This window comes from Panicum virgatum, chromosome 1K (genome assembly GCF_016808335.1).
Source record: "Panicum virgatum strain AP13 chromosome 1K, P.virgatum_v5, whole genome shotgun sequence".
In the NCBI taxonomy this organism is placed as follows: Eukaryota; Viridiplantae; Streptophyta; class Magnoliopsida; order Poales; family Poaceae; genus Panicum; species Panicum virgatum.
Genome location: NC_053136.1, coordinates 5,138,571 through 5,160,036, shown reverse-complemented (window position 1 = coordinate 5,160,036; position 21,466 = coordinate 5,138,571). Strand labels below are relative to the sequence as shown.

At 44.3% G+C, this 21,466-nt stretch overlaps 3 protein-coding genes across 3 annotated transcripts; 1 reads left to right on the top strand and 2 right to left on the bottom strand.

Moving 5' to 3' along the window:
* Window positions 1-4,902: 4,902 nt before the first annotated feature.
* On the top strand, window positions 4,903-8,408 carry LOC120663605 (OVARIAN TUMOR DOMAIN-containing deubiquitinating enzyme 11-like). Its single transcript, XM_039942505.1, has 10 exons — window positions 4,903-5,055; window positions 5,580-5,796; window positions 6,134-6,207; window positions 6,283-6,337; window positions 6,698-6,772; window positions 6,892-6,965; window positions 7,070-7,118; window positions 7,785-7,869; window positions 8,000-8,056; window positions 8,156-8,408. Exons 2-10 carry the CDS (start codon window positions 5,596-5,598, stop codon window positions 8,197-8,199), a joined length of 714 nt encoding a protein of 237 aa, XP_039798439.1. The 5' UTR covers window positions 4,903-5,055; window positions 5,580-5,595; the 3' UTR covers window positions 8,200-8,408.
* A 549-nt stretch (window positions 8,409-8,957) lies between these two features.
* Window positions 8,958-11,814, bottom strand: LOC120663513 (O-fucosyltransferase 23-like). The gene is made up of 2 exons (XM_039942396.1): window positions 11,315-11,814; window positions 8,958-10,941 (listed from the first exon to the last, which is right to left on the bottom strand). The coding sequence occupies exon 2, from the start codon at window positions 10,640-10,642 to the stop codon at window positions 9,314-9,316; it is 1,329 nt and encodes a 442-aa protein (XP_039798330.1). The 5' UTR covers window positions 10,643-10,941; window positions 11,315-11,814; the 3' UTR covers window positions 8,958-9,313.
* Window positions 11,815-12,423: 609 nt separating this feature from the next.
* LOC120663434 (putative E3 ubiquitin-protein ligase LIN-1) lies at window positions 12,424-20,155 on the bottom strand. The gene is made up of 7 exons (XM_039942282.1): window positions 19,058-20,155; window positions 18,805-18,943; window positions 13,942-14,915; window positions 13,703-13,847; window positions 13,364-13,615; window positions 12,945-13,254; window positions 12,424-12,748 (listed from the first exon to the last, which is right to left on the bottom strand). Exons 1-7 carry the CDS (start codon window positions 20,068-20,070, stop codon window positions 12,639-12,641), a joined length of 2,943 nt encoding a protein of 980 aa, XP_039798216.1. The 5' UTR covers window positions 20,071-20,155; the 3' UTR covers window positions 12,424-12,638.
* Window positions 20,156-21,466: the final 1,311 nt, after the last annotated feature.

Genomic DNA, 21,466 nt, shown 5'->3' with positions numbered 1-21,466 from the left:
CCTGTTGGTATAGCTCTTTCAATTATGTTGCCACATGATTGTCCGGCCCGTGGAACACACACTGACTGATGCGCACACTTGTGTCGATCAGAGGACGGTAAGCACGAAAACTGTGGAATACTTTCAAAGTTTTAGCGGACGCCTTGCAGATTGCTTTTTAATTGGAATTTTCGTGGTCAGTTATTAGTGGCCATCCTGAAAGAACGAAAAATTATCTTAAAGTGGAATTTTCTTTTTTCCTTTTTATTTTATTTAAGAAGATTCAATGTGTTGAAGCTGCATTGCATCCATGTGAAGCTTCTTCAAGACTTAAACAGACTACTAGCAGCCTGAAGAGCATATTATTAGACAACAAATGTCTCTCATCTACTATTCTGTATATATATATATATCCTTTTCAAAGTGTTTTGAAACGGATTTTTGAAGTGGGCTGCGCGCCTGTAATACTCCCATTTTAATGTAAAAGTGTGTGTGTGTGAGAGAGTGAGAGAGAGAGACTCCCAATGCAATATGGAAACACACAGTTAACTAGACGTAAGCTGTTGCTCTCACTAGAGTTGGATCACGAAAAGTGTAGCAGCACCGCCCAAATTAAACCGGTTTAAGTGCACTAACCATCATCTTAATACTTAATCAAGTTACTGTGCACTTAAAACGGTGTAATCTGACAGGCTGTCGGATAAATCCCGATTAAACTACTGTACTCCAGGATCACAATTGCACTAGCAGACCCGCACGAAGACGAGCACAGGCGATACCAGCATACAGAAATCTTCAAATTAATTTACAACACAGATTTTACATAAAAGCTTTAAGTACAAACGACAGAGTTCAAAACACAGCGGAAGTTTAAAACCGAGTTCGAAATACAATACGATAACCACGACGACGATACAAGGTGAGCTCCACATCCTGCCCATCGATGTGATGCCAACCTGCCCGATCTTCACGGGGAAGACGGGGCCCACTCGACGGTCCACCCAGGAGGAAGCGGCTGTCCAATCCAGGACGCACAGACCTCCTTGAAGTCAACGGGGACACAACTGCTCAGAAGGGTTACAACAACGACCCTGAGTATACTAATACTCAGCAAGGCTTACCCGACTCTGTGTATACATAGCCCATTAACTAGACATGTACAGCTTTTTGGCTTTGGAGTTGGTTTTGCTGAAAACTACTAGTAGTAAATCCTTACTTTCAATATTTTAGCTCAAGTTTAGTATTCTAGTACCAACTAGGTTTGCTATAGCATCTAGAGCACACATGGTGGATCAACTCAAACCTCTAGTAAAACACCAACGAACGTTTTCATTACATTCTCGTTTACATCCTTTACTACGATGTGACGTAGTGATCAAGGCTCTCATATCCGCGAGACACGGCGAATCAATTCGTTTTAACCTTGGAAGGTGGACCTAACCAACACGACATATGTAAGCCCCGTCGGGTCACGCGCGTCAACTGTTTCCATCATTACCACGATATCTGAACCGCGCCTGCTAAAACCCAGGTGATGGCCCCCTACCGGTGAACTCCCAGAGAACCCGAAGGCGGCATCCTATCCAACACCCGCCAACTCCCACGCCCAGCGTAGCAGGTCAGAATTTAAACTATCGTTGTAAAGCGGTACACAGCTTACCGGTTTCGACTACCTCCTACTTCCGGCATGTCGTTAGTACTGTTCAATCCTCTATCAACAGGGCCAACAACGGTACGGTCCTCAATCGACACAGGAGGTTTTCTTTTCATCCTTTTCATATCCAGAACCAACTCATCTCCGCCCGGTCTCCGTTTCTTTTTCCTCATTGATTCATTATCAAACCACATTGCCACAAGCACAAGATCTTAATTCTCGCGAGTGACAGGAATCACTCGACTTCTACCGAGATCCTACTTAGCAGAGCATTTCTATCGACACCTGCATACGAGTATTGACCCTCGGTCCCTAGGGAGAACATGCATACTAGGTTTTCATACAACTCCTAGAACGTAAATGCACAAAATACTTAAATAACATTAATATACTGAATTTATGGGTTATGCTCTGGGGCTTGCCTTGCAGGTCAGCGGGGTTAGCAACTTCTTCGCAAGTGGGCTCGACTGCGTCCTCATGCTGCTCTCCCGCTTGCGGCTCCTGGATCGGCTCGGCGATCAGCTCGTAGGCGGCTTCGTTCGTGGCGTCTACACGTATGAAAAAGAATGCCATGCAACAGTTAGGACACAGTGCGACACATGAGTGCTCAAGATGCGATGCAATGCGATACAATGCAAAATGAGCCACAATCAAGACCGACCAACAATAATTGAGTAATCACAACAACAAAGCTAAAACCGAAAGGGCAACAATAATTGAGTAATCACAACAACAAAGCTAAAACCGAAAGGGTGTGGGTGCTGATGATTGGTTTCAAGATTTCAAAATATTTTAGCCTGAAGTATTTCCTTCAAAACAACAACTACTAAACTTGCTTAGGGTAGCATGGATTAAGACAGGAGTTTGTTTTGTTGAGGTTACACATGCATGAAATAATTAACTAACAACACTATAAAAGAAAGACATAGCTAGGAACTAAACAAAAGTAAAGGCATAACTTGCTGATATAAAATAGCAACGAAATTTTACCAGATCAATATGATAAAGATAAGGCATGCCACAGAATTGTTTCAGCTTTTATTGATGATAGAAAGTACTTATTTTAGCCCTAAAAAGCTAAACCAAACATAAATAGATCTACACAAAAGTGTACAGCAATAGGTCATGAAAATTTTGCAGTGGCTTACACAAGAAAAGATGAGGCTACTAAATTAATTTCAGAATTTTTAGATCAACAGAACTGCGGATATTAAATAAACAAGCTCAAACACAAAGTAAATTCTAGCAGGGATAAAACTGACATTTGACATGCATGAGTATTTTTTTCTCTGAAGTTCTGGATCTAAGAAAACTAACAAAATTTACTTTGCATTTTTCACATTTTTCTATAATTTTATACAATTTTCCCTAGCTTTCAGCTGAATATATAAAAAAAACAAAAGCAAAAACATTAAAAGGGGGGCTGACAGCCGGGCCCATATGTAAGTGGGAGCCCCGCTCCGAGCGCCCCTCCTTTGCTCCCCGCGCGCCAGGGCCGTGGCCGGCGTGGCGGCCAGGCACCGCGGCGGCGGCGACATCCTCGCCGGGCCGCGGCTCGCCGGCGGCGCGGCAGGGCCCGTGCGCAGCGCTGCTCGCGGCGGCGCAGGGGCAGGGCGGCGGCGGCGCGCGGCCGTTCCAGCCCGGCCGGCGGCGGAGGCGGGGTCAGGTGACGGGATCGCGGTCCGCGGAGGCCGGCGGCTGCGGGGCGCGCGGCGGTGGCCCGCAAGCTGGCGCAGGGCAGCCCCACGGCGCGCAGCGCGTCCGCGGCGGCGCGGCGGCAAATCGGCGGCGATGGCGGCGGATTCGCGTGGGGAAGAGGACTGGGAGGAGGAGTAGGGCGTGGGGAAGCATACGGAGCTCTCGATTCGGGCGGAGGTGGACCGGAGGTGGGAGCTCGACGGAGAGGGTGGAGCTCCGAAGCGGACGACAATGGCGAATGGCGGTCTGCGGCTCGATTCGGGACGGGTTTGGGCGCGGCTGAGCTCGTGGAGAGGCGGAGGAGGTTCGGGGCGAGGTGGAGCGACTCGGAGTGCGAAGGATCGAGGTGGGGCGGCGAGGAACGGCCGGTGCGAGGTCCGGCGGCGGCACTGCACGGGCTCGGCTCACGCGAGCTCGAGGAAGCAGAAGGGCGAGGGGAAAACGGAGACGGCTCTGGGAGACGATAAGCTCGAGCTTGAGCGGCGTCGAGGCGCGATGGCCGACGCGTGGCGGCGCTCGCCGGCGGCCAGACGCCGGTATGGCGTTGGGGCTGCACAGTTGTGCACATGAGCACTGTGTACCCGTTTGAATCAATTTGACTCGAGTTTGACCCTCCAAAACTCAAATTTTGATATAGGAACTTGAAATTTGGCCAAAATAAAAGTTGTAGAGGAAAAGAAGATCTACAACTTTCGTTTTGGGCGAAAGTTGATTTGAGACTCGGATCAAGGAGAAAACCGTAGATGAACACGGCTAAAACAATGTTTAACACTCGGACTCGGTTAACGCTAATGACACGCTTAAGCCATGATTAGCGATTAAACACGATATTAGCATAAAAATTAACACCGGGGTGTTAAAAAAGGTTGAAGAATCCCATCAACACATGCTAAAGGGAGGCAAGAGCTAGCCGAATATAGTCAAACACGTAGTAATAGCGTTGTGCGTTTGCCGGGGGAGGGCCCACTCGCAACAAGAGCATTAATTCAGTGTAGAAATCCGGTTTACATCTTCCAACTATTATAAAAATTTGATTTTCAATTTTAAACTATAAAATCGAATAACAAATGTCATCCAACTGTTCAAACCGGACAAATTTGGCCATTTAGATGGTTTTGAACGTGATTTCCCGCTTTGTGAGAATTAAAATATTCAAATTTAAACTAAAAAATCATAAGTAATTTATTTTAAATAAAAATAAGAAATGAGTACTAAAAGTTTTATAAAAATATAACCTATCTATTGGCACGATACTTTTCAGTTATTCAGATCTATTTTTTATTTTCATAATATTTGGTTGCTCGTAGTTATATCTATTATTTTGAGTAATCTAGATCCAAATAGAGTAATAATAGATATGTTACATTTTTAGAAAAATTTTGATGCTAGTTTCATATTTTTCTAATTTAAAATGAATTAGTTTTAATTTTTTAGATCTAATTAGAATTTTTTATTCCTTTTAAAAATACAAAACCACCATAAAAACTATCAGGAGTCAAATTTGTCCGATTTCAACACTTGGATGACAAGTGTTATCTGGTTTTATAGTTAAAAGTTGAGAATTAGATTTTTCCTTAATCCAGGGGTCATTTTGGTTAAACTCCAGACAACGAAACTTCCCTTCTCCACGCAAGAGAGAAGAGAGAGAGAGAGAGCAGCTAGCTTAAGCGGCTGCTATCCCCCGCCCGCCACGCGCGCGCCACAGCCGCCGATCCGAGCTGCCGGTGAGTCTCCTCTCCGTGAGCCGTCCAATTCGTTAGGTTCTTGCCGAGGCCGGAGCGTTCCGCTGCCCCGGTCCTTTGGATCCGTCGGCCCCGGCGGCGCCAAGCTCTGCTCTGTTTTTTTTTCTCTGTTGCGTCTTGGATCTGAAAAAAGTTTGTGGATTGTGATGTGGACGCCACGTCTATATCAGTTTGCGAGTAATTCTTTCTTATGAAAAGGACTATGGTCACTGTGCAGTTATTTGGGATCTGTGTGCTGCATGAAATAAACAGTAGGATTCTGTAGGCCAGCGATGCAAGCGTCATATTTCCTTGGGGTAAACGTGTTTTTCACAGGCTGCAGTAATAATTCGAGAGTACCAAGCGGTAGAATATCTGAGTGTCTAGGCAGGTGCTGCTATTGTAGAAGCCATTTTATGTTATATCTTGAACAAGAGCTAGCTGGTTTGCTACCTACCAGATATATTATTGATATTTGTGCTTGTCCATATTACACATCACCAAACTTGTTCTTTCTTAATTTGCAGCCAACAGAGTCAGCCCATGCAGCCTCAATGTTCCTTGGGAGATAACATGTCTGAACAACAGGAACGTGTTAGCAAAAGCTCTTCCTCGAGTATTAGCAGCAGTACTCAGGAGAGTGAGGAGGAAGTAACCATTGGTACCCTTATAACTGAAGCAACAAACACAACAAACAGCAGGAAGAGCCTTGGAAGGCGCCTGTCCCACTTAGATTCGATCCAAGTACTATTCTCACTGTTGAGTAATATGTTTTTCTGATAATTTTGGCGCCTTTGCTTTCTTGAAGTTTACCTTTCGGATCTACCATATATTCTGATTGCAGAAAATTTTTGTTGAGTTGTTTACCATAAGATAGAACATGCCTATGTAGCATTCAATAAAGATAATTGGCAATAATAAACAATGTGTTTTCTTCTATACTCATATTTTTATTACAAAAATGTTCTGTATTTATCAGTACAACAATATTATCTATCTTCGTTATTATTAAATCAAATTACTGTTCTGTTAGTAACACTACTACCCCTTGTACCAAGTTTGCTGATGTCCTTAATTACAGCACACTCCTCGAGTGAATGGGAAAATTCCGGATTTTAATAATGCAACAATAGATCATGAATCGTTATTGGAAAGGTAAATTCTTCATTATATTCTTGTTTATATCCTCACCTTTTTTTTTGTTATTTAACTCACACTCTTCTCTGACAGATTGGGCACTTACGGGTTAGCTGAATACCAAATAGAAGGAGATGGGAATTGTCAGGTTAGCTTTTTACGTGCTTGGCAGAATTACTATCTCAAATTTTTCAAAAAAAAAAGATTTACTATCTCAATTCTATGAAGAAAATCTATTTAGATGCATTTCTATTATATTCTAAATCAGTCACCTAGCTCTCTGCAGATTAATTGCTATATAGTACGTTCATCTCCATTCGTGCTAGTAGATTTAGTAGGTCGGCAGGAACTATTGCTTGGATCTAGCCCCCTACTTAGGCAGTGATAATTTAGTATATCTTCTTCCCACTATGAGCACATCGGAATATGATATTTCGGTACATCTACAAAGTGGAATTTTCTTGTGTCTTCAACCTTTCTCCTTTTTGTGCATGTGTCTTTGTTACAGTTCCGAGCTCTGGCAGACCAGATATTCCGAAATCCTGACTATCACAAACATGTGAGGAAGGCAGTAGTAAAGCAGGTTACATACCTCATTCCCACTCTGTTTATCTCATATAGCTAATATAACTTGTTAATGTATTGCATAAGGAAATAACCTGATATCTTAGTTACTATCCTGAAGTATATCTTTCTGTTTAGCTAAAAGAATTCAGGAAGCACTATGAAGGCTATGTACCAATGGAGTATAAGGTTTATCTGAAGAAAATGAAAAGGTTTTGGTCTATCCTTGATTCAAGATGCCTAATTATCAGTCATATGAACCATTCTATTTATTGTTCATGTCTTGATGATAGCTTTCTTATATATGACACTGTAGATCTGGGGAATGGGGAGATCATGTGACCTTACAGGCAGCTGCAGACAGGGTAACATAGCACTTTCAGCTATGAGTAAAACATTTTATCTACAGGTTTTGGCATTATTTATCTTGCGGCCTCTAGTTCAGCTGTAGATTCAATATGATGTTTTCTACTTTTCTTAATAGTTCGTCCTAATAAACTCCATAGACACTTTAATTATTCTACTCCTTGCATTCATAAAGACAACCCTTTCCCTGTGTCTACTCCATAGACACAGTGCGGGAAGCCTACGGCACTGGGTACGCCCTTTTTTTTGCATTCATAAATAAGTGATGTTTTGAGTTGCATGTAGTCCAACTAACTAAATTTTTATTACCCATATCTCTTTACAGGTTAAGATTTTAAAAAATAATATATAATATTAGAGGAAATTTCTAACCAAAATCAGTATCACAAGTATTTTATTTTTGCTTTACACTGTAAAATATTACAAATGGGGATTAGTGATTGAAGTATCATGAAACATTTTGGTGACTGTGTTGCATGTTTATGTCCAGAACATCACTTACTTGTGTCTGGAGATAGTAGTAAATTGTGTGTTTATTTTATTAATAATTCTTGAATTGTTGCTTTCAAAATGTTTCCAGTCATCCATTGAGTACACAAATTGTTGAATTATTAGTAGGCATCATACGTACTTTTTCCTAACGGCAAGTTTTTCTGTTGAATCAGTTTTCTGCTAAAATATGTCTGTTGACATCGTTTAGAGACACATGCCTTGTCGAGATAATCCCCAGAGATGCCACTCCCACAAGAGGTTAGAGTTGGGTCCTGTTTTCTCTAGTTATCAATTATGTATCAATTTTCTATCATCACTCCAATCTCCTTGTTATTGTGAGTTTCTGTGATTATAGAACTTTGTTAAGTTTCTAGAATCCTTTCTGCAGAGCTTTGGCTAAGTTTCTGGTGCGAAGTACATTACAATTCATTGTACGCAATTGAAGGTGACCTCCTAGATACTTGATGGCTTCTATTCCATCAATTTTTACTGAGACTATTCCTTGTCACACTAGTTCATCTGACCTCATACTCAATGCTTTCAGATCTGCCGACACGCAAAACTAAAAAGAAGCACTGGCTGTTCTAGGCTTCTAGCTTGATAGGCTCCAGCAATTTATTGGATCTGCTCTGGGTCTTCTCTACGTGGTCCAGCAGTATCTGTAACCGTAGTTTCACCTTTTTTTTTGTTAACGTTGTGAGCTGAAATGTGACCTGGAACTCATGTAAGCATATGTACAGTGAGGTGCAAATTTTTTACTAGTGCAGTTTTGGGCTGTCTGCCTGTTCCTGTGGCTATTGCGTTCTCCACGTTTCTGGGGACTGAGGTGTTGATGCTGTGCTATTGCTGCTGCCGGCGCCCCATTCGCGCAGCACTGCAGCTCGCCGGCGCGTTGCTGAATGCTGATGGGTGGTGTGCGGACAGTCTGTTGGGATACAGAAACTTTTCCTTTCGGTGCTAAGGCTGAGCCATTTGCTTTGAAGTTTAGGCCATGAACATTTGACTGGGGCCACAAATTAATTCAAGCATAATCGATCGATGGTAATTATCTGTTTATTTTCGGGAAGGACGCATTTGGTTTTCATATCCATCGTTGAGGATAGCAGCCTAGTTGGAAACGTGGACTTTTCACCTTTGAACGTGGGCCGTTCTGTTTTTATTCCATTGAGTTTTCAGTATCGACGCCTCCAAAATTATCCTTCCACACCCGTACTCCCTTGTTCGGCCTGCAGAAACACTAAGCATCCCAGGCAGGATCCTTATGCAAGGAGGTCCCCGGATAATGCTGCAGAGTGCAGACTAATAGTTCAAAACACAGCAAACCATCTTAAAGCAGAAACACCAACTGCAGACAAACAAATGTGTAGATCTGCTTCTGAAATCATAAAAATTTGAACATGTCACAGATACAAACCATCACACACCATTTAGCTTTACTAACTAAAGACTGCCCAATACATGTCAATGCTTTTTAGTACATCGCCCTTAAAAAAAGCTTTTCAGCACATCTATAAACACAGAAGTATACAGACAACTCTTTGCCGTAGTCTTTCACAATTGCGAGATGTTGGTTCCAGCTCCAAACTTAGAAGCACCACAAACTGGCTGCACATACTTGTCCTGTTTGAAGATAAAATCAAATTCAAACAAGGATCATCCTCCTGAATACAGCCATGTTGAGTCAAGTGTTATGTGTCAAAAGTCAGTGGCATGAGACATTATTTGTTCCATAACTTAGCCTCTGAAGGTTTGTATCGAACATATCCGTCATCCATCTCTGTGGTCCACCATCATCGCCCATGACATTGTATGCATATGATGAAAGACCGATGTTCTCGCCACATGAGTTCGCCTTTCCCAGGTTATATAACCTTTCTGTTCTGGACAGCACTACAAGGTTGGAGAACGTCGAGAAGCTATTGCCAACGAACACATCTGCTCTCGAGCACACCTCAAAGTCGATGGCAGACTTTATAAAATATGGTTGCCTATCATAGATGTCAGTAACTCCAAGTTTCTTCTTCTCATAAGCAACCATACCCACTCTCCACCCGCTGGTTATTGAATCATCTTCAAGAAGGCTGTCAGCTACTGCCAGATAAACGACGACTGGTCGGCGTAGATCAGTGATCTGTGAGACCTTATGAATGATCTCTTCTTTACTGCTGCAGATTTCATGTGACTTGGACCGCTGCTCCCATTTCTTGCAATGTATCAGCCAATCCTTTTCTATCCTCATGTGAACAGCAACGTATGGTATAGGCAGATTAGTGGAACCATCTCTCCTCTGCTTACCATGAGAAATCCCAGCTTCATGTCTTGCTCTTTGGCCCGCCTCTCTAATCTTGGATATGACCTTAACCACTTCGGTTTCTATCTCAGGAACTAAGACAAGGCAATCAAAGATTTTGGCATAGTCTTTGACTGGCCAGTGGTCAGGCCACAAAAATGGATGTTTCCCAACAATTTCAATGACTTCAGAGTCATCCGCCTTGCCCTCTATGAATTGCTGCAGTTGATCCAAGTCTCTCTCTACTGTCCACCTTCTACCACTTCCCTTTTGGAGTTTCAAAGGCTCGCTTCTATTAGAAACTTCTGAATACCGAGCTAACCTTACAAAGCCATGACAACGTGCATTGAACTTGCTAAAGTCAAATACCTTGTCAAAATCAATAGGCTGCAGCAAGTCAACCTCTTTGTAGAAGAGTGAAGCACTCAGGCTTGGCATTAGAAGAGACCTGTTCAGGAATCTTGCAGTCAAGCATGCCCTGGCGAATGCAATCTTCTGATTGTTCAATCCCCATATAATCTGTGGGACCTCAAGAAACTTGTCTCGTCTGATTCCAGGAAACAAGTCAGGGACTGTTGACTCATAAAATTCTTCCTTCTCAGACGAGTTTATGGCAAGAAATGGAGACAAAATTGCTCTCAATACAATAAGGACAATCACTATCAGAAGGCCTTTGCAGATGACAGGCCTTGCGGGCAAGCTAAAGAGCTTGAGATGCTTAAGCTCTAGTAGGATGTTCATCGAAACACTTGTTCAAACTCTTCTCATCCTACGCAGTCCTTTTATCATCCAACCATGAAAATTATGTCAATACCAACACCCGTGCTGCATAATGAATAACTATTTTCGGAAAAATTCAGATGAAATGCAAGCGATGCTGCAACTTAATGGAATCAATAGGCAAACACACTTGCATTGGTAACTTCACTATTTTCCCAAGCCACTGCTGGCAACTGGCAAGTTGGAATCTTTCAAGCATTAGTAGCAGCAGACTTGTTGATGTTTCCCATTGTGAATTTAGTACATGCTCGACCAAGAGGCTGTAGATACAGAGGAAAACAAAGAAATTTCAATCCTGTTTGGCTGTGGTGGATCTGATGCAATTTCATTTAAGGAAAAAATAGGTAGCCACATAAAAGAACATTTTTCCTATTTGCATTTACCAATGGAGTAACATGGAGTAACATGGAAACTAAAAGTTGGAGAAGATGCCCCATGGATCAAAGGACCCATTTTGAGCCCTTGTGCATGCTCAAGAGCCACGCAGCATAGGGTCAATTCCTCCCAATTGCAGATGCACTTATACCAATTGGGCGGGTAATTGGCAGAAAGGCACCTACTCGAGTCGAAAACAAAAAAAATACGGGTGCGAAATGAACCACCCCCCATAGCATAGTTTATGGGTTTTCTCACCAGCAGTAGAAATCAGCACGGATGGATCCGCAAGGGGGCTCGGCGAGGAGGAAGAGCAGGACTCCCCTACCGTCGCGCGTCCTCTCCGCTCCACGGCGAGCTCGCCAGGCCCCAGCGGGGAGAGGCGGGGTGTGAGACCAGCGGCCGGCGGAGGAGGCGCCCGATCTAGGGGGTGGAGGCGGGTCCGGTGCCCCCGCCGCCGCGACGCGCCGGCGGCGGCGGGTGAGAGGCCGGCAACCAGCGGAGATCACAGGCGTGGAGGTGGGGGCCGAGGAGCTCGGGAAGACGCGGTCGCGTCGCGCGAACGGGACGGATTCCCCTTACGAGTTAGTGTTTCTGTTGCCGAAGAGACTGGCCCCCGGCTGTCGGAATTGGGGGTGGAATCACTCCCCCAGCCGAGCTGGAATTCGCCTCCGATTCAGCGATTCGGTTGAAGCAACCGCGAAGGGGGAGGAGGCAGGAGGGTGGATAGGTAAAGGCAAGGGCTTGCAGGTCACACGAAAAAATTTATATTTTTTGAGTGCTGGAGAAAAATTTGGCAAGAATTTCAGTGCACAGGGGGCAGACAAAGATTTCACAGGCGTTGAAGAAAATTTCCATGTTCTAAAAAGGCCCCTGTCAGTCTATGGTCTTGCAGAAGAATTGGATAGGCGTTACGAGGAACACTTTTGTGCACAGTACCCGAACAATTCTCGTATTTCAAATGAGTCCACTTTTTTTTTGAAAGGAAAATGAGTCCACTTTGACTTATAAACGATTCTCGCGTCCCAGACAAGATTGTCAGACGAAGGGTCGTAGAAATGGCCCTCGCCCTTGTCCAGTTGCTGACACGTGTTGCATGAATTGGACCAGACCAACCTCCTCCTCTTTTATTTTTAATTTGATTTAATCAGTTGGACCAGATCAGCCGTTGAATCCGTCATAAACCAAATCATAAAAGTGGAAAATTTAAACTGCTTTCGCAAACTCATTGCAAACCTCCTAGAAATTTGTTTGCTGGTGATAATCCAAAGGAGAGTCCAATATTCCAAAACAAATCCTTGTGCAAAAAGATAGACTTCCTACTGATGATGTGAGATCCAAAGCAGCATGTCAGGGCAGGGACAATGTACAGCTGAAGAAATGAAGCCATTCACGGACAGAATGTAATTTAACAGCGAAGATGAAGTTTATTAAGAGGGAAAGAAGCTATAGGGCTTTACATATCAACAGAACAATTTGTGTACAGAACAATGGCCGATGGGTTTACAACACTTTTTGTAACCAATTACTCAATTACATGCTGGTGTAGTCTTGATCACTGATAACCAGACGACCTTGCAAGTCATCTGCAGCAGGCAAAGAGGAGCTCCTTTGCAGTCCAGGTCACCTCTGCAAGATCCTGGAGTGACTCGATCGTCTCTTTCTTCAGTGGGAAAACCTTCTCCATGCATTCTGTCAGATTACAAATGGTTGGCTTAAAACGATTCAGCTTGCAGATAGATCGCAAATATATTTTTATATAAAAAAGGAAGATCAAGATAACTTTTTTAAAAAATAACAGAAAGATCGCAAATATATTTTTTTAAAGAAAATTTGCAAATGCAAATACTTCTATAAAAAATGGGCGTTGCTAACTTTGGAAATGTACCTGGATGCCTCACAACATTCAACAGGGACAGTGAAGCAAGCACCCTCTCCTCCAAAACTCTGTCGTAGCTTAAGCTATCTAAAAGCTTAGGCGCAAGAATGGAGCATGCTAGAGGCTGGAAATCGTTGCATCCACGCAGTGGTGAGAGGGAGCTGCTCATCCATGTTATGGTGACGAGACAGGATCGACTCAGACTCGGGATTCCATCGGATATGCAGTTTGACAGTGCCACGAGGAACCTTTTGCCCCCACTGTTCAGTATCATTAAGGCAAGTTTCTTCAGACGTTCTTCAACCACCTTTTCTTCTTCCTGGTTATTAGGACAAACATAATCGTTAAAAGAACAAGCAAAGAGAAACTGATTTACTCAGCAAATTTAAGGTAATCAGAAAACATAGTTTTCAGATATTTGAACATACCGCTCGAACGCTCTTATCTTTGAATATCTCTGTTCTCCTAAAGGATTCAGAGAGGGAATCGTCTAGACCTGCTCTCTTTAGTAGCCATGCTTCTGCTATGGGTTCTCCTGAAGAAGAAAACCGCCCAGCCAAGATTAAAAGAGCACGAGCACATTGTTCTTGGACCTTTCTGCTCTGTGAACTGTGCTCCAAAGCAGCTATCATGGCATCGATCGCCTCCTCTCTGTATACGCTGTACTGCAAAGGATCACCCTGCAAAAAAAACAGCTGTATGGGACTGTACAAAATATTGATAGCTTGTCTGATCAAAGGAAGAGACGATTCATCTCGAGACGGTACCAGGAGATCAAGCTGGAGTAGCAGGACAGCTGCTAGTGGATGTTGGACAAGAGGAGCCTGCTGGAGATAGACCAGCAGAATATGCATTGTATTCAAGCAGCCACTATTTTTCAGCTCCTTGAGGAACTCCACAATTTTGGTTGTTCTGTTTAAAGAAGGATGAACTAGCTCAATCTCAGGGATATTTTACAGATATTTTTCAGAATACTAATGTTACTGTCAATATAGAAGTATTTCACCTATTAAGGCAGATCAGTTCGCTCATCAAATTAAGGGCCGCAGCACTAGCCTTCTTTTGATTTCCAACAAGAAGTTGAACAATCGGTTCCTTCTTCAGATTATCGGCTAAGTAGTGTCTACAATTGCCATCAGCTCGAATACATGTGGTCAAGAGAGCAATGCAGTGTCGGCTCTCGCGAGCATCACCAGCTTCAAGTCTGCTAATGAGGAGGTTCAAACCACCTAGTGCAATCATCTGCTTTGTATTCTCAATGTTTCTATCGACATCAAACCCCATAAGAAGCTGATCTAGGAAATAGAATGCAGCAATTTTTGGTGCGCATTTTACAGAAGACAGATATTGCACCTCATCACCACACTCCAAAATGTGCAGTACTAGCGGTATCCAGTCCAACGATAGCATCTGCTTAGCTTTAGGCTTCATCATATAGAGCACTATAGCTGCCTTCAGGAACAATTCGTTGCTTCTCAGAAGTCTTAAGAAAACCTCAAGCTGTGGATCTGCGTTAAGCACAAGCTGTCTAATCACCTCGTTACCTAACACCAACTTTCCCATTATCAAGATAGCTGACTCCAGTACAGCATCGTCTTTGGAGGTGAATGTAACCTCGAGAAGCCCTTGAATAAAAGAGGCACATGATAGCAAATTTACAAGATTAGGGCCCCCTTGCATGGTTGAACATGCTCTGGCAACTTCGTGCACAGCATCCTCGCACTGCCTAAGGTTGTCTGAATTGGACACCACAGAAATTGCTCGTTCTAGAGTCATTGTTAGCTCGTCATTGTCCAGCTCTTTCTCAACAGACACAACTTCCTTCTTTGCTGTTCTAGGATGATTGATAACATTCCTACTTATATTGCCTTGACAGGAGAATAGTCGAAAAGAGTATGATTTCCGTTGCGTAGGTGCTGTTTCCGGAATAGCACCTTCTTTCCAAGAGCGGGAATGCTTTTCTTGGAGCCCCATTTTACTCTGTCTACTCAAAACAGGCTTAAGTTAAATAACTTCAAAGGTATATGCAGGAGTAAAGGATTCATATTCCATGAGAAATGAGTATTGGAACTTTAGCATGCTTCAAAAATGGAAGTCCTGGATGATAGAGAAACCATAGGAGACGTCTATGAAGCTTCCATTTACATGTATAATAATGCCTGGGGCAATTGCTATGATAACAGAATTAACAACAGGAATATACTTGTTTTTCCTAGTGTTGCTCTATCAATACTAGAAATCATATTAAACTCAGTAAGTCTGCAACATAACGACACAAGAAAGTGAACAATAATATCTATACTATAAAGAACCTAAACAATTGAAATTAGCATAGACCAATAAAATTACCCTGTACCTCTCACAGGCGACCCCACATATCAGGCCCTCGGTATAGCGGCGGACCAAAACAGACGAAGCAGACCGACAAAACCTAGTGTCCCGAAACGATTCCGCCAATTCTCGCGATTTTTTTTCACCGAGCCTCAGCCTACCCGCCCGGAATCTCCGCTTCCCTTCCGTTCCTAGCCCGGGCGGCCCCCGCAGGGGATAAGTGGCAGGCTCCGGTGATGGCGGCTCCGGGAGGCTGGCGAGAGGCGGCGTCCCTCTCCCTCGCGACTCACCTCCCCCACAACGTCGCCTCCCCTCGCGGCAGCGCCACCCCCATGACGCCGCCTCCCCATCAACGCCGCCCGCTGATGCCGCCTCGCCGGCTCGATTCCCCGCGAGCGTGATACCCAACGCCGCGGCGGCCGCCCTCCCCGCTGCGGACCCCCTATGCTCTGGGGATCTGCACCATCGCGGCCACGCTCGGTTCCAAACAGCCGCCTCCACTTGCTACTCTCAAATATCATCGAGAATGAAGCAGATAACAAATTCTCGGTTTGTGTCCTACTTGCTACTCTTTTCGATCAAGCCTGTTCATTTGTTTCTTTACTTTTTTTTTTATCTTGTGACGCTCATTCGGTTCTAGAATGTTGTAATACATTCCTATTTTTTTATTTGGTTCACACTAATGTTAAAAACTGAAATTGCGGCTCACCTGTCATGGCTCTCATGGACGTTTCCTTTTCTTAAGCAAGTACGCAAGGAAATCTAATTAGTGAATTTATCTTTTTTTGTACAAATGGCGATTATCTAAGGAATATCTTACGTACACCATTTGTGGTTGTAGGAATCTCTTAAGCAAGAACTTTACAAAAAAAAAGTCAAGGAAAAGTAACACAACAACAACAATAACAAGCCACTGCATTTTGACAATCAGCTCTGTTCTATCTGCTAATTAAAGCAATGAACAGGATGTCGGGTTGCTTATAAACATCAAGGGACATGTTCTTGTTCCTGAGCATCAGGTGCTCACAAATGAGGAGAAGACACTATTGGAGCGGTACACCTTAAAGGAAACTGAGGTATTGCTGCTTATTCACACTTCCAAGTTTAGCTTTTGGGGGCAGCGGAGCCAATCATGTATTTATACTTCTCTAATTTACCAATTGGATGAAGGATCAGGTTAACGTGAAGTTTAACTTTCTAGAGGAAAAAACATTCTAAATTGGTTGTAGGTTTATTTTTTCTTTCTTTCAGTATGTGATGTCCAATTAATCAAAATAATTGTGTTCAATTAATCAAATGTGTACACGTCGGAAAGTAAATCTAACTAATATAGGTGTACCATCTAATACTTATGTGTGTTTACTTGGCGACTGACTTATGTGTGTTTACTTGGCGACTGACCTCTGTTTGTTTGCAATCAATGAAGAATTTCATTACGATAAAAGATTGTCCTTTTTTTTGACCTGTTGGTGCCACTGAATTTTGGCAGCACCTCATCATTTCTGAATTTTTACATCACTGGGGCTTTAGAATTGCAAATAAAGTATGAATGAAGGCTAATCCCAACTTTGTTACTTTATTTCAGATACTTGGTAAGGCAGGGTGGGGAACACTTGGCTTAGGGTGATCTAAAAACCAGCACAGTTCTTTGTGAGGTATTCCAGAATCCATTAATGTCTTTAACCTAAAATCTTGAGCTGATCCTTTCCTGAACGCGTTGAGATCTATTAGTGGTAAGATAAAACAAAGTTTCTATTCCATTTATCTATGTTTACCACTTCCTTTCGGACCTTTGGTTCTACAAAGGGACATAATGCCAATGCAATGTATAACAACTTCATTTATCTGTGAATTCTCTTTTGATTACCTGACATCCAATTCATTGCAAATCTTCTATCTACTAAAATTCTTATTATATTTAGAAAAATTATTCTTGTCTCGATTTTGCTATCCTGTATGTTGGAATTATTGCACATTGGTCAGTGTACCATGGCCAGTCATCTATATCAGCAGTGACATTTTTTTAAATGGTACTTACATAATGGGATTCATGAAGGAGCAATAGCATGTTTAATTTTTGCCTGTTGCTAATTTCAAAAGAAAACCCAATTATTGAATTTTTGCTTGAAGTGTTAAACTCTTAATAACATTGTAGCTCTGATAAATGTATGGTTGTATTAATTTATCTGATACACAATACTTTAGATGTTTCAAAGAGAATTGACATCGGTTATGTTCCTGCCTTGGTTGGATTAGATTATTTGAGCGGATAGTACCTTCCAGTTTACAATGGAATTGCTGTCTCTGTACTGAATAGCATGCTATGCTGGAGGTATGTTATGGTATCTTGCAGCCACCAATGAGTTTAATAGGCTTTCCAGTAAAGATGGTTTTGGTGTAATCGTAGTACTTGGCATAATTTAATATTTAATACCCGGCTGCACTATGAAGATATGCTCTCATGGATGGAAGGGCTTTCCACTATTTCGTGATTGTTTTTTATTCACCGACAAATTTTGGGCAATCTGATACTCATTTTATGCTTTAGTGTTGTGTATTTGATCTTATTCTAATTTCTTGTTTATCAGAAACTTAAATTCAGCAACATTATTGCCATGTTTCGGACTAATAAGTTTTGTTCCATCGGGATATTTCCGGATTTGCAAAGGACTTAGAGAAATCATGCTTCAATCAAATTTACGCTTCTCATTAGAGTCCTCTTGCCCCTTTCGTCCCTGATCACCTACCCCCATCCACCTCCCGTTTCAGCATTATACGCTCCATCTGAGTTGATTTTCATTTCATCTTGCTTTGGTTTGCGCCATGAATGCTTGATGTCAATAAAAACTATTGTTTTCAACATTTCTTGAAAACTCGATGTCCATAAAAATTATTCTGGTACTATATTGAATATGCTGGTGCCGCACATGTCTTTTCATAAATGTAAAATTCTTATTTGCCATAATTTTTTTGAACACATGCGTGCCGCATGTGCACTCTACTAGTTATTATTAAATGAACAGAAACATCTACAAAAGCTGTTTATCAGCCACCAAGAACAGTAGCCAAAGTTTAGAGGACACTATATTAACAGTGTTTTTCTAAAACAAGAGAAGAATTTAGTATCATCATTTTAATGCTATATGCAAATCTCAAATCAAGGTCGAACTTTTTTTATGACTACCTGTGAAATCAAACAAGGCAGAAAGGACACTGTTCTTCAGTTCAGTGGAAACTTTTTGAACAGAACAGTTCAGTGGATGCTAAAAATAGGACTGTGGTCCCTTGCTTACAACCATAAACAACTAGGAATCTAGCCAAAATTTCATTGGCCCCACGGCATAGAAAACAAATATGATACTGTACTGAGATCAAATAGCTGTCTCCTTGGCACCACTTTAATTTTCAGAACCGCAATCAGAGACCACGATTCGTCGTCAATTGTCTAAACGATGCCAACACTAATTTGACACGCCAACGAACACATACTACTATGATGCTAATCATTATCAGAAGTTAAAAGGAACTGTTGACTCACATGAGCAAGCTTCTCCGTCTTCAAGGTCACTAAATTATCATTCAACTCCGGATCCAAATCCAGAACCAATTCAGTCTCATCATCCAGCTTTGCATCAACATCACCCAGCTCCAATGCCGTACCGAAAACCGCATTGTACCTGAAAAACGAATCAGACAAAAAAATTTTTTAAAAAAAACAAATACTAACTGACTGGTTACAAGCTGCGAACTTCTTCCCAATGAAATCGCAATTCGTTGCAATGTTCACCCACAGGTTTCTATTGATGGAGCTCCGGCGCACCGAAGCCGAGCGCTTCTCGGAGGCATCCATATTTCCAGGCACCGAAGGCAATGGCACAGAGGGAACCGGTGGCGCATCGCCCCCTGACTTGAGCCACTCCTTGTAGTACATTGCAAACTGAGCCGTGCCACTGTCCATGTGCTCGTTGTACAGCCTCTGCAGGGTCTTCATCCTCCTGCTCCGGTCGGCGGCGTCCCAGTCGGCGACGAGCTCGACCTCCTTGGCGAACCAGACCTTGAGGTGGAGCAGGTGGGGCAGGAAGACGTGGTCCCAGAGGTCCGGGAGCAGGTCCCGGCGCGCGAGGCCCGGCGCGTCGGCGAACACCTGCAGCAGGTGGCGCGCGGCGACGCGGTCGTTGCGCTCCATCCGGTAGACGACGGAGAGGTAGAGCTGCGCGCACGCGGCGAGGTGGGAGTTGGGCACCCCGCAGGTGGCGGTGGTGGTGGTGCCGCGGCCTCCCGCGGCGGCGGCGCCGGGGCGCGGCGAGTGGAGCGAGGCGACGACGCTGAGGAGGCGGATGGAGTTGCGGAGCGAGCGGATCTTGGCGTCGCGCGGCGCCGCGCCGTCGGCGGCGAGGCGCTCGATGCTCTCGATGCCCAGCTCGAGGTTTGCCAGCAACGCGCGCCCCGCCGCCGCGTCCTCCGCGGCGGCGGCGGCGGAGGCGGGCGCGAGGCAGGAGGCGCACTTGCCCCGCAGCCCGCTCCGGAACTCGGCGTCCTTGAGGAACCGCCCCGCGTACGCCGCCAGCACGGCCACCACCGCGCTGACCGCACTGCCGCCTCCGTCGGCTTCGGCGGCGGCAACCACCTCCCGCTTTCTGGCCAGCGGCGGCGGCGGCGACGCGTGCCTGCACGACCTCGACCTCGACGCCGCGCGCCGCAGCGAGCGGGAGGCGCGGCGCGGGGCCGGCGGCGCGTCGTCCTCCTCGACGCGCTCCCGCGCGAGCAGGTCGCGGAGTGAGGACGGCGTCGGCGGCGTCATCATGGCGCTTGGGCGCTTGCTGTCCGGAGCATCCGCCGCGCAATCGCTCGCGCCTGCGCTTGCAGTGGGAGGAGGGCTCTCAGCTCAGCTCATAGGTTGGGCGACGAGTGGAGTAAATGTAAAGGGAGAGGGCGCTGGCGCAAGTGAAAGCGTGGGCCCGCCGCTGACGCATGGGCCCCTGCCGGCCCGTGTACCCGCGCATGCATGCAGCAGCGGTGCACGTCAACGTGTCAACGTCAGCGCGTTCCGTTTTTTCCTTTTGCACGGCACGAATAACAGTAGTAACAGTGAGGCGTGCGGCGTGAACAGTGAGGCCGGGAGGTGTTGCTGCTGCGGCTCACTTTTTTGTGTGCATGTTGGAACGCACGAGTTTTTGCTTTCATCCAGAAAAAAAGGAGGCATGAGTTTTACAGCAGGGACCAGAGATAAAAATAGCGTCGCGTTTGAATTCTCTGATGCACCGTGTAGTAAGAATGCACCCTACATTTCAAAGGTGCTTAATTTGACACGTCTTGCTTGGAATACGTGCGAGTGCGACACACGGACGCAAGATCTACCTGGTTTGAACAACCGCAACTCGAAGCAAGTGCACCTAGTACTTAGGACAACGCCACGCCACAACCTAAGCCTCGATTTGGAGTAGGAGTATGTTTGTCCGTTGGAAATAGGGATGCAAGTTATATTTATTTTTGGTTATTGGATCGACCTAAAACTTTGCTAAAATAAATTAGGATGACGTTGTGTGTAATTAATTTAGAAGAAGTGAACTAAAATGGCGTACCATCGTAATTATTTAGTTGAGCCATAAAACACCATGGGTACCCACTTGTATTTCTAGTTGGAAATGTAGAGCCTCCTCGAAAAAACTCCTACGCTAAGTTAATTATTTTTTAGGTAGCTAAGTTGAGTTATTGATATTGATAGTTAAATAAATGTTGGCAAAAAATTTTAGAATTACACATGAAAATGAATTTATGCGTCCACATCCATTTTGGAGTTTGGCAACAATTGTTTGAAGCGCAACTTGAAATAATGTCACGCACGGCACGCAATGAAACGGGTCTCTCTCCGAAAGATTCAAACGCAGATGCACACGCATCCACGCAGGCAACACAAACGCACGTCTCGTACTTACTGTACGTGCCGAGTAAACAATCCACGTTCATGCATGCTAAGTTGCTAACGCGGTCTGACGCCGCCAAACGATACGCCGCGCAAACGACACATGCATGTGTGAGAAGGGGTGGTTGGCTCGCTCGCCCGGCGTCACTAGCTAGCTACTCGGCTACTCCTAATCAAATAGCATCACCACCAGTAGTTAACAATTAGTTCCACGCGATCGATCGAGGTGGCGAGCGAGCTCGAGACAGGCAGCAGGAAGCAGACAACGGCTCGCCCT